Source organism: Castor canadensis, chromosome 5 (genome assembly GCF_047511655.1).
Source record: "Castor canadensis chromosome 5, mCasCan1.hap1v2, whole genome shotgun sequence".
Lineage (NCBI taxonomy): Eukaryota > Metazoa > Chordata > Mammalia > Rodentia > Castoridae > Castor > Castor canadensis.
The window spans coordinates 143,510,426-143,523,568 of NC_133390.1; the positions used below are offsets into that span (position 1 = coordinate 143,510,426).

Below are 13,143 nucleotides of genomic sequence, written 5' to 3' on the forward strand. Positions count from 1 at the left end.
GTAGAGCACTATAACTATTTGGCTAGATACAATCTGGGCTGTCTAAACTGAGTAATTTCCTTAGGCATTCCAACTTTGATCAACCACAGCAAGAACTTTTAGCATGTCTGTAAAGCAGCCAGTGCATCTGTAAATATGTCCTAAGGAAGAGAGAAGAGAGAGAATGCCAAAAATGAAAGAATACTTGCTGTTGTTAAGGAGCAGTTGTAGAACAAAAATGGAAAGCTTCTTACTTCCTTAGGAATCCTTTTCAGAAAACTGAGCCTGTAATTTTTAAGTACACCCTGTGATTCAGTATTAATAAATGACAGATACCTCATTTGGGCCTAATAAAAATATTTTCTGGTTAATTACTGAAGCTTATTAAAGTCCATTAATTATTGAACTTTCTACTCTTTGGCTAAAAACCCTAACATTATAATATGTATGTCAGTAAAGTGTGTCTTAATTGTTTATAATTAGACAGTATTCTGATGAAAATGTTCTTACATGACTGAGTTTTTAAAAATAACTCTAGCCAGGCAATGGTGGCTTAGATCTGTAACCCTAGGTACTTGGGAGGCTGAGATTGGGAGAATCATGGTTTAAGGCCAGCCTGGGCAAATAGTTCTAAGACCCCATTTCCAAAATACCTAGAGCAAAATGAACTAAAGTTGTGGCTCAAGTGGTAGAAGGTCTGCTTGGCAAACTCGAAGGCCTGAGTTCAAACCCCAGTCCCACAAAAAAAAAAAAAAAAAAAGAATAACTCTAAAAACAGGCAGTACCCCAAAGAAATTTTGGGGTTTTGAAGTTATTAAAGTTCACATTAAGCCTGTACAGAATCTCAATTACTTGGGAGATGGAGGTAGGAGGATCATGGTTCAAGGGCAGCCTGGGCAGTTAGTGTAAAACCTTATCTGAAAAAACAACCTATAAGCAAAAGAACTATGAGCATGGCTCAAGTTACAGAGCACTTGCCTAGCAAGCATGAGACCCTGAATTCAATGCCCAGTACCCCCCTTCCCCCAAAAAAAAAAAACATAGGGATAAACAAAAAAGAACATAAGAGTCAACTTCTGTTCCTATAATTATTTTACCTGATTATCTTTTTGTCATTTTTTTGCATGCTATCTGACCTATTGATGTCCTCTCCCTCCTCCCATGTACCTTTATGTATGTTTTGTATTTATTTATTTATTTTTTGCTATAAGTTACTAGTTTCAAGAAGAATATCCTATTTTCTCTGATCATCTTGATAAAGATAGTTCACTAGTGGATAAAGTTATAGGTGATATTTTCTGTACTAGTGGTATTTGAGAAAAATACCATGATACTTCATGAGTCTCCTTTCTGTAGATTTTGGCTAGAAAGCTCATCTAATTCATTCTGGAGGAGCAAAAAAATATTATAAATTCTATTTGTTCAACAGAAGATAAATGGCATTCTGACCACTAACCTTGCTCTCTCTTCTTAGTAAAGATGGGTTGTCATGGCTGTTAGATTACAACAGAGTTAAGTGGCTCATTTCTCTATTATCTTCTTTTTTAGGTAGCAATATGTTTTAAGTTTTCAAGTAAGCATGATAATGAAATAATGACTTGTTAAGACTGGCATTTGGGTCAGAGAACTACTTTGTCTGGAGTCAGTATTATGTAAAAAATTGAAGATTTATCAAAGCTCAGCAGAAGCTGAGACCTTAATCTACAAAATGATGTTTACCAGAGGTTGCAAAAGAGACAACCATATGTCTTGACTAGCCCATAAACTAGTTTGTAAAAGTTGGAATTTGTTGTCAACACTTAAAAATTAAAAGAGTCATATAAAAATCTGGATTTCTAATTTCTGACAAAAAGAGATGTGGCCACATGGAATATGTATTCTTTCAGGGCCGGAGTCTGCCACAGCTTCGTGACAACTGGCTCTGGAGTGTTCGAGCTTTTGCGTATAACTAGCATTATATTTCAGTTTAAGGTATAGCTGAAAGTAACTCTTGAACAGAGATGCCAGTTTTTATCTTGTTGTAAGGGCCAAGAAAATGAATCGGTGATGTAATTGACATTACTTTAATCCTCTAGAGGCAGCAAATTGTTGTAACAGATATTTCTAAACACTAAAATAGTTTATTATTTTTGAAAATGAATTTCAAGTCAAACTAAAGACTTAAATTTTTTTCATCAAAGTAATTTGAACCAATTCCAAAGTATATCATTCCAGAGTTTTGAACTGGAGCTAAGGCAGATCAAAATATTTGGGACCCAAATTTAGCTTGAACCGAATTGTTCCTTTATTTACTTCTAGTTTCAGGAATAAAATACTGTTTTCAGTGTTTGTGGTGAAGAACTTACCATGAGCCTGGTGTAGTGTGGTGTACTTCTGTAACCCCAGCACTCGGCAGACTGAGGCCAGAGGATGGTGAGTTTGATGCCAGCCTGGACTGTAATGCAAGAACTGGACTGCATGGCAAGACTCTGTCTAAAGAATGTACTATAAGACTAAGCATGTTGGATTGATTTCTAATCTTTGGTTTACTAACCTCTTAAAGGGTATTTCACTTCCAACATCATCTATCTTATCCAGATTCCATTACTTTTTAATGGAAAACATACTAAGAAAATTCTTGATGTACACACAATATTGGTGACTGCTTCTGCAACAATTGCATAGCGAGCTTTCTATGTCCATTTTCCAGTTTCTCCCATTTTGTTATTTTTTTCCAACCCATCTATAAGTCTTTCTCAAAGGTGAATTCTGGTGCCACAGCAGTTAGCTTTTGCAGCCGTTCGTAGTCTGCAGCTTTGTTACTTCCAGTCTCCTTTGTGCTGATGCAGAGAGATAACTTTACAAGCCTTTTCAAGATGGAGTTTGAAAAGAAAGACAAAGTGAAGTAAAACAACTTACATAGTTTATGTAAATTGGATTTTCTCAAGGTGGGAAATATGATACAGCTGGATCAGAATTAGTTGCAGTAGCTTTTTTTTTTTTTTAAAGAGGATTCTCTGTCTTCAACTCATGTGACCTAAGAATCTTTGGGGGTGTGAGAATGGAAATTGTCATTTATTGATTATTTTGAGCTAATTATAGATTCATGCCATCATAAGAAGTAGTATAGAGAGATTCTTTGGACCCACAATGGTAACAGTCTTTAAAAAATTTTCAATTGATTTTTTATTTTAAAAATCTTACATATCATTTCAGAATTTTATTGAGTATAGTACTCATACAGAAAAGTATACACATGTATTACAAGGGGAGAGCCCTATGAATTTTTCAGTGTGACCATAGCACTCAGGTGAGGAAACAGAATGTTTTCAGTCTTCTACAAGGCCCCCTGTGCTCCCTTCCAGTCACCCCAGGGTAACACCTATTTTGACCTTTATTCCCATATATTAATTTTTTTTGATTGCCTTGTTTATTAATTTTTTTAAGAGTTACATATCCCTTTACATGCTTTTGTAAAAGAAATGAGTAAATATTAATTTATCCTATTCAACTTTTTGGGAGTACATTGTGGCATTTACAAAAGTTCTTACACTGTCAAATATATTGTACTTGAATTCACCCCCTCCACCATATATTAATTTTGCCTATTTTAAAACTTCACATAAGTGGAATCATAGAGCATCTGTTCTTTTGTTTCTGCCTTTTTTGTTTTCTTAAGGTGAAGATCACATAATAAAGTTGTTTTAAAATGAATAATTCATGGTATTGAAAGTGTTCACAGTGTTGTATAACCACCATTCTCTGTATTCGAAATATTTTTATCTTCCCAAAAGAAACCTCATTCCCAAAAGAAACCTCATACCCATTAGCCAGTTACTTACCATACCCCCTTTTCTACCTTTTGGCATGTCTAGTCTGCTGTCTGCCTCTTTGGATGTATCCTGGATAATTCACATCAATGGAATCATGTCTTTTATGGGACCTTTTTTCAATTAGCATTATGGTTTTTTTTTTTTTTTGATTGTGCATCCACTTTGTAGCATGTATCAGTACTTAATTTCTGTTCTGGAGGAATATTCAGCATTATTCATGTATATAATACAATGTCTTTATCCATTCATTCATTGATGGACATTGTGGTTGTTTTCATCTTTTGGCTTCTGTGAATTATGTTGCTGTGAACATTTCTATGCAAGTATTTGAGTATTTGTTCTTAATTCTTTTGGGTATATAGCTATCAGTGGATTTCCCAGGTCACATATAATTCTATCTTTAACTTTTTGTGGAACCACCATTACCATCAACAATGCGTGAAGGTTGTAATTTTACTGTATGCTTTCCAACCTCGTTATTTTCTGTTTTTGTCTTTATGACCATCTTTATGGGTGTGAAGTGGTACCTCATTATGGTTTTTATTTTGATTTCCCTGATGAAGGTGATGTTGAACATATTTTTATGTGCTCATTGCCACTTGTATGTCTCTGGGGAAATGTCTGTTCATGTCTGTTAAGTCCTTTGCCCATTTTTAAAACTGGGGTTTTTTGGTCATTGAAGATGTAGTTCTTTATATATTGTGGATACTAGGCTATTACAGTTTTCTGTAAGTCCAAAATTATGTTTAACAAACAAAAGAAAAAATAATTATTGCTATGGTCTTTTATAACCTTTTTTTTTCATCATCACATTTACTGTTATCTAAGATGCTATTTAATGTAAAGTCAGTCTCTGTATCCATGGGTTCTGTATCCTTGGATTCAGCCAATCACAGATTGAAAATATTCCAAAAACATTGCATCTGTACTGCACATGTATAGATTTTATTCTTGTCATTCCCTAAATAATGAAGTGTAACAACTATTTACAGAGCATTTACATTATATTTAGGTATATAAGTAATCTAGAGATGAGTTGAAGTATATGGGAAGATGTGTGTAGCTTATATGCAAAGACTATGCTATTTTTAATTTTTTAATTAAAATTGTTTTATTAGTTTATATTTGTTGTATAGAGGGACTCATTGTGACAATTCCAAATAAGCTTATATTGTGCATTGGTTAGATCACCCCTACTGCCACTCCCCCTTGACTTCTTCCCCACCCCACTTCAAACAATTGTGAGAGGTTTCTTTGTTTTATTACATGTAGGTATATGAAGTCCATTAACCATGTTCCTTCACCTTAATCACCTTTGTTCACTCTATGCTATTTTATTTATTTACTTTTTTGGTTTATTGAAACAGGGTCTCTCTATATGGCCCAGGCTGGCCTTGAAATCGTCATCCTCTTGCTTCGGCCTCCTCAGTGCTGGAATTTGAGGATTGTGCTACAATGCCTGGCAAATATATATCACTCAGTTTTCATGAGTTGGTTTTGTCTGTCTCTCTCTCTCACTACCCTTCTCCCCTCTTCCCTCTCCCCTCTCCTTTATTTTTTATGATATTGGGGATTGAACCAAGGGCCTCATGCATGCTAAACAAGTGCTCTACCACTGAACTACATCTCCAGTCCCTATGCAAATTTATTAAAGGACTGAGTATAGTGGATTTTGGTATTTGTGTAAGGTATCTTGTAACCAATCCTTCTCAGATACCAAGGGGCATCTGTATTTCTTTGTTTTTCTTTTTGTTTTTGGGAATTGAGCCTAGGGTGTATCACTGAGGAACACTCCCAGTCCCTATATTTAATTTCTTATTGTCTGCCTCCTGTAGCTAGAATTGAGGTTGCTGTTTTGTTTACTGCTGAATCCCCAGGGTTTAGACAAACCTTTGACAAGCTGTGACCAGTTTGGCTTTTAAATGGTCCATAGACTGCTAATGGTTTCCACTTTTTTAAATGATTGAAACAAAATGAACAGAAAATTAATATTTCATGGCAAGAGAAAATTATATGAAATTCAAATTTCAGTTTACAAAATGAGCTTTCACTGGAATGCAGCTATGGTCATTCACTTGTGTATTTTCTCTGGCTGCTCTTGTGCCACAATGGCAGGATTGAGTAGTTGAAGCATTGACTGTGGTCTACAAAGCCTGACTTATTTAATATATCTAGCATTTTACAGAAAAGAATTGCCTGACACATAGATGCCCAATAAAGATTTGTTGAATGAATGAATCTTGACCCCTACCACCATAAAGCAATCTAGATTGGAAATCTTTCAACCATTCAGTTCTTGAAAATTTGAGCTTAATTGACTGCTAAAAAAGTCCTCAATTGATGTTTTTGCTCTGTAATTCAGTCTCACTGATCTCTTTTCATCCTGTAAATAGAAAGAATTGATGCTGAAATGGCAGGGAATTAGTAATTCTTAGGATAGTGTTGGGTAAGGTAGACATAGTGAATTTTTCTAGTGTTAATTTGAAGAGGGATATAATGATATGGAGTATACTCTTATTCAAAAAGGATTTGAGAAAGTTTATTTCAAAGGCTATTTTTTCCCCTTTCTCATCGCATAACTAGTTTTGATAACAACTTATCATTCCTTCCCCTATATTTCATTCATCTAGTGATATGTTTGTTGAATTTGTACTTGAGTGACTGGGTATGAACACTAACATATTAGTAACTTCCTGTTAATGTCTAACTGCTTCTTAAAAGAAGATTGGAAACTGAACAGACATTAATCACTGTATATAAAAATGATTTTATAATGTATCGGCCTACTTTTTGTTCAGCATTGTTTTCATCTGTATGAGCTCTTATTAGAGGTTACATACTAGCTCCCCAGAGGTACAGTATACCCTGTAACCTTGCAAACAGTTCTTGTGTTATTTTATTCTTTCAGCAAACATTAAGTGGGTAATACAGGTTGTTGTTTATAGTGAAAGAGTATTGCTTTTCGGGTCTTTGCCTTGCCCCGGTGTTCCCATATTTCATTTTAGGAAAGGGTTGCCATATCATGGTGGGACAGTAGCTCCTGACTCACCTCTTGGCTTTCCTTCTGTTTCCTTCAAAGGGATCTTACTTTCTAAAGCCTTGTTTCTAAAAGTTATGAGTACGCTTAAAACCTATTTTGCTTTTTTTAAAGTTATGAGTAAGCTTAAAATATATTTTAATATTTTCTAGAAAATGAAAATGCTATTGGCTACGCTTATTTCATTTCTTTTATTTTATCAAGGAAAGATTGGGTCCTTAACACTGCATTACATTTTTCTGACATTTCTTTATAAGAGTACTCTGAGAATTAGAACATGTCAGCTTGCTTAAAAGGTTATAGTTCACAATAATAATTTATTCTCTTTATATCTAGTTGTAATTAGCTGCAATTCATTCATTCTGCAAATATTTATTGACTCCTGTATGCTAATCATTGCTTTAGACATTGGTATATAATACCTAAAAAAGACAAATTCTTATACTTATGGGGCTTACAGCCTATGGGGACAATTAAACAAACAAAAATTATATATAATATCAGGAAGTGAAAAGTGGCATAACTTTGTTTTTTGGATGGGAATGGGATGTGAACTCAGGGTTTCATACTTTGATAAGCAGGCTCTCTACCATTTGAGTCACACCTCCAGTCCTCCACTGATCTTTCTTTATTCCATTTCATTTTTCTTTATAATACTTGTCATCTTGAGACACCACCTAAATTCAGCATTTCAAAGGAATGAGTGAACAACAAATGTAAAGGCTCCACGGTGGGGACATCTTGGTGTGCTCAGGGAACTGCAGTGTGGTTCCTTTGCAGAAAGAGAGAAGAATGGAAGGGAGTAAGCTGGAAAAGGGAAGGAGGGGTTAGATTGTATAGGGCCTTGTAAACCTTGGAAATTAGGATTTTGGATTTTATTCTAAGTATGATGGGAAACCACTATGGAGTTGTGAGTAGGGGAATAACAGGGTCTGACAGATTTTAAAAATATCACTGGCTACTTACTGAACATAATGATTACTAATTCTATAAAATCTTGTGTCAAGCTGAGTTTGCTAGCCCATGCCTGTAATCTCAGTACTTGGGAGACTCAGCCAAGAGGATCATAAATTTGATGCAAGTCTAAATTACATAGTGAGATCCTGTCTCAGAAAAAAATTAGAAATTCAGCAAGTTTAAAAAGTTTATATTATAAGGGGAAAGTTAGCATATAAGGTGATTAGTTTATGTCAGGTAATCAGTATGCTACCTTTTTGTCAGCTTCATTGAAGTATAAATTATAGTAGAATTCACCAATTTTAAGTGTACAATTTGATAAGTTTTGGGAAGTATCTATTTATTCATTTAGTAGTTGCTGGGCATTTGGGTTGTTTCCAGTCTTGGCTGTTATGAATAAAGCTGATGTGAACATTTGAATCTAGTCTTTATGTAGACATAGCTTCGTTTCTCTTGAATATATACTTGAGTAGAATTGCTTTCTAAGAGTAGAATGTACTTTCTAAGTACATTCCTTGCTTAACAAAAATTGTAAAACTGTTTTCCATTTGCATTCTCACTAGCAATGTATGAGAGGGTTGACATTGTTTGATATTCTTGGTAATACTTAGTATCGTCAGTCTCTTTAAAGTTTAGCCATTTTAGTGGTTATACAGTGGTGGCTGGTGGTTTTAATTTGCATTTCCCTAATATTTTTTTTCACATTTTAGCTTTAGCATCTTTTTAAAAATTTTATTATATCAATTTTACATTTACTAACATGTGTATTCATTGTTTGGGCCATCTCTCCTCTGCCCCCTCCTTTGCCTGTAACTAATGAAAAATTAGTTCTAAAAGGATTATTCATGATACATGAGGCAGATTTTATTTAAGCGGGAGCTACTGCAATAGATACAGGGACCATTGCTGTGCAATTTTGCATTGAGAAAAAGATTGGGCTTGAATTCAAATATAGCTTGGACAAGTGGGAATTAATAGCCAAGGAGCAGTAGAGCAAGGGGTCAGTGGATGGAAAATAAGAGGAAACACCAGGGGTAAGGGAGATTCTAGCTAAACCAACCTAACAGGATTCTTGTTGGAGGCTTTCATTTTTCCATCTTCCTGGGAGCCTGTTAATTATCTTCTCTATTTCTTAGCCATTTCCTTTTGAATGCTCACAGTATTTATTGTTTGTATGCTGTGTTTATAATGCATTTTTGTTATTTTTCTACACTGTGATATTTTTAGTGCTGGTCTCAAATCTTCACCCCTGTTGTGCAAGTTATAGGTATACATTTGAGATTATGTTAGAGCCATGCCCAGTGTTTCTTGGATCTGGCAGAAATCCAGGGAACTGGTGAAGTTTTTAGATGATTTTGAATATTTAAATAAGCTTTAGATTACGTTTTTTATGTGCAGTTATCCCAAGGAGTGTTCAATCTCAACTAATTTTTTTCTTTTCAAAGTCTTAAAAAATGTTGTCTTGGGACTGTGTCTCTCTTTCTTCTCTCCCCAATACTGGGGTTTGAACTAAAGCCTAATGTAGGTGCACTGTCACTTGGGCCATGCCCCCAGCCATGACAGTTATTTTTATGGTTAAATTTTATATTACTATCTTAGCCCCCATGTTCTCTGGTTGGAGATCAAGTATGATATTTTTGTGTAACAAGACTTGGTATATGCATTTTTAAAGAGCTACTCACAATATTAGATGAAGAAGGTAATATCTATATTTAGATTTCATGAGTATTGCCAGCCTCTGATTCTAGGCCTTTATGTTCTGTCCACCTTATTGATAGAAGCGTTTTTGCTTGCTTTCTTTTTTTTTGGCGGCACTGAAGTTTGAACTCATGGCCTCATGTTTGGTAGGCAGGCGCTCTTACCATTTGAGCCACTCCTCCAGCCCTTTTTTTGTGATGAGTGTTTTGAGCTAGCTTCTCTTGAACTATCTGCCTGGGCTGGCTTTGAACCTTGATCCTCCTGATCTTTGCATCCTGAGTAGCTAGGATTATAGGCGCGAGCCACTGGCACCTGGCTCACCTTTTTTCTTTATGATAACCTTTTTTGAGATACAGATCACATGGCATAAAATTTACCTTTTTTGGTATATAATTCCATTGTTTATATTTACAACATTCTACAATGTATCACTATCATCTAATTTTAGTTTATTTTCACCATGCCAAAATGAAACATCATACCCATTAGTAGTTACTCTTCATTATTTCTCTTAGTCCTTGGAAACCACTAATCTACTTTATGGATTTGCCTTTTCTGGACTTTTCATATAAATGGAATTATCTAATATGTGTTGTGCCTGGCTTCTTTCATTTAGCCTAATCTTTTTAGGGGTCTTCCATATTTATCATCAGTATGTCACTACTTTCTATTCCTGATTAGTACTACATGTCACTACTTTCTATTCCTGATTAGTACTACATTGTGTAGATAATATCTTGTTTTGTTTTTATGCATTTGTCAGTTGTTGGTCATTTGAGTTGTTTGGCTATTATGGATAATGCTGTTTTGAATATTAATGTACATGTTTTGTTTAGACATATTTTCTCTTCATTTTCTTGAGTATACATAATAACTAGAAGTTGAGTTTCTGGGCCACATGATAACTTTCTGTTTAACTATTTGAGGACCTGCCAGATGTTTTCAAAATTGCGTACACCATTTTACATTCCCCTCAGAAGTATATGACGGTTCTAATTTCTCCATATTCTTTCCAACAAGTGCTGTTATCTGTCTAATTATAACCTTGTTTCTGAGTGTGAGGCAGTATTTTATTGTTGTTTTGATTTGCCTTTCTCTGATGACAAATGACATTGAATATCTTTTTATGTGCTTACTGGTTATTAATGTATCTTCTTAGAGCAATGTTTGTATCATTTTTCCATTTTTAAAATTGTATCTTTATTTCAGATTATGGGAATTTTTTATATATTCTGAATACAAGTCACTCATATACATGATTTGCAAACATTTTTCTTCCCTTCTGTAGGTTTTTTACTACTTTCTTTATGGTGTCCTTTGAAACCCAGAAGTTTACATTTTTTGTGATGGTTTGAACTCAGGGCTTCATGCTAGGAAAGCAGACAATGTTCTGCTTGAGTTATACTTCCAGTCTATTTTACTGTTGTTATTTTTTTGAAGATGGGGTGTCGTGAGCTATTTGCCTGGGCTGGCCTTGAACAGTGATCCTTCTGATCACAGCCTGGCTGAAAGTTTTAAATTTTGATTTACCTAATTTATCTTCTTTTGATTTTTGGTTTGTTGTACTTTTGATGTCAAATCTAAGAAACCACTGCCTAATTGAAGATCACGAACATTTGCCCTTATGCTTTCTTCTAAGAATTTTATAGTTTTAGCTCTTACCGTTAGGCTTTTGATCTACTTTGAATTATTTTTTGTATTTTGTGTAAAATAGAGGTTCAGTTTTCTTTTTTCTTTTTCTTTTTTTAAATATATGGCCATCTAGTTGTCCTACCGTATTATTGAAAAGGCTAGCCTTTTCTTATTGAATTGTTTTGGCATCTTTGTTGACGTAAGGGCTTATTTCTAGATTTTCAATTCCATTGCATTGATCTGTATGTTTATTCTTAGTTGTACATCTGTATCACTGATTACTGTAAGTTAATAAACCTAGAGGTGTGAGTCTTCCAGTTCTTTCAAGGCTATTCTTGGTTCCTGACATTTCTATATGAATTTCAGAATTAGCTTGTCAATTTCTGCAAAAAAGCGGGCGGGTAAAATATGATAAGGGATTGCATTGAATTAGATCAATTTAGGAAGTATTGTCATTGTAACAACTTTAAGCCTCCTGGTCAATGTATAATGGGATATCCTTCCATTTACTTAAATATTAAAAGTTTTTGACATACTTCATAATTTTCAATGTATATGTCTTTCAACTATTTTTATTGTTCCTGAGGTTATTAAAAGTGAATAATTCTTCTACCACTTTAGGCACTCCGCACTGGGGTGGGGAGGGTAGGTGGACCAAACAATGTATATACATGTGAGTAAATGTAAAAATGATTAAAAAAAAAAGTGAATTCTTTTTTTTTTCCTTTGATGATACTGGGGTTTGAACTCATAGCCTTGCATTTGCTAGGCAATTCCTCTACCACTTGAGGCATACTCCAAGCCCCCTTTTGCTGGGATTACAGATATGAACCATTATGTCCATCTAGTATATATATATATATATATATATATATTGGTGGTACTTGCATTTCAACTCAGGGCTTTGGCAGGTGCTCTACAACTTCAGCCACACTTCTACCTTCATGATTGTTTTTTGTCTTTCATTTTATTAACATATGAAATTACATGGATTGATTTTCAGATGCTAAACCAACCTTGTTTTCCTGGCATCATTCCTCTTGTTCCTGATATAAAATCTTTTTATATTATTCTTGATTTCCTTTGATGAGTTTTGTGTTACTATTTCATGATATATTTGTTTTTACTTTTTTTCTTTCATGATGGTTTTGTCTTATTGTTATCATGGAAGTAATGGCATCATACAATGAGTTAAGAAGGGTTTATGAAGAATTGACATTCTTTTTTTAAAACTAATGGTATCTTAATTTTTTTTTTTTTGTCTTTTAGGATTCTCCTTTTACAAATGCAGGAATGGGATCTAATCTAAATCTCTTAGGGGAAATTGAGTGTGATGCCAGCATTATGGATGGAAAATCCTTAAATTTTGGAGCAGTTGGAGCACTGAGTGGTACGTACAATTTTAGGGGCTGATGGAGTGGTGCAAGGGGTAGAGTGCCTGCCTATCAAGTGCAAGTCCTGAGAGCAACCCCCAGTACTGCTAAAAAAAAAAAAAAAAAGATAATTGTATCTTATGAATATTTTTTTAAAAATATGTATATATTATTGTGAAACTTTTAAAAAAATAGGATTCTTGAAGATTTTTTTACATACTACAACACAAAAGATTTATCTAATGTTTTATAATTCAGTTAAATATATGGATGTACATAGATTTTAAGTGTGTAGCTTCATGGATTTTGAAATATGTGCTGCTGTGTAGAGACGTATTTATCTGTGATACACAATAGCCAAGTTATAGAAACAGCCAAGATGCCCCACACTGACGAATGGATTAAGAAAATGTGGTATCTATACACAATGGAATTTTATGCAGCCATGAAGAAGAACGAAATGTTATCATTTGCTGGTAAATGGATGGAATTGGAGAACATCATTCTGAGTGAGGTTAGCCTGGCCCAAAAGACTAAAAATCATATGTTCTCCCTCATATGTGGACATTAGATCAAGGGCAAACACAACAAGGTGATTGGACTTTGATCACAAGATAAAAGTGAGAGCACACAAGGGAGATATGAGGATAGGTAA

The 13,143-nt window shown here is 34.4% G+C and overlaps 1 protein-coding gene across 5 annotated transcripts in view; it reads left to right on the plus strand.

Moving 5' to 3' along the window:
• The window catches only part of Tasp1 (taspase 1), a 257,045-nt gene that overhangs the window by 33,224 nt on the left and 210,678 nt on the right, over nucleotides 1–13,143 (plus strand). For all 5 annotated transcript variants that reach the window (XR_012448167.1, XM_074074333.1, XM_074074332.1 and 2 more), the window contains exon 5: nucleotides 12,385–12,505. Coding sequence is in view for 4 of the 5 variants with exons in the window: in XM_074074333.1 (XP_073930434.1) it covers nucleotides 12,385–12,505 (121 nt within the window). In the remaining variant the exon portion in view is untranslated. The remainder of the gene's footprint in view (nucleotides 1–12,384; nucleotides 12,506–13,143) is intronic.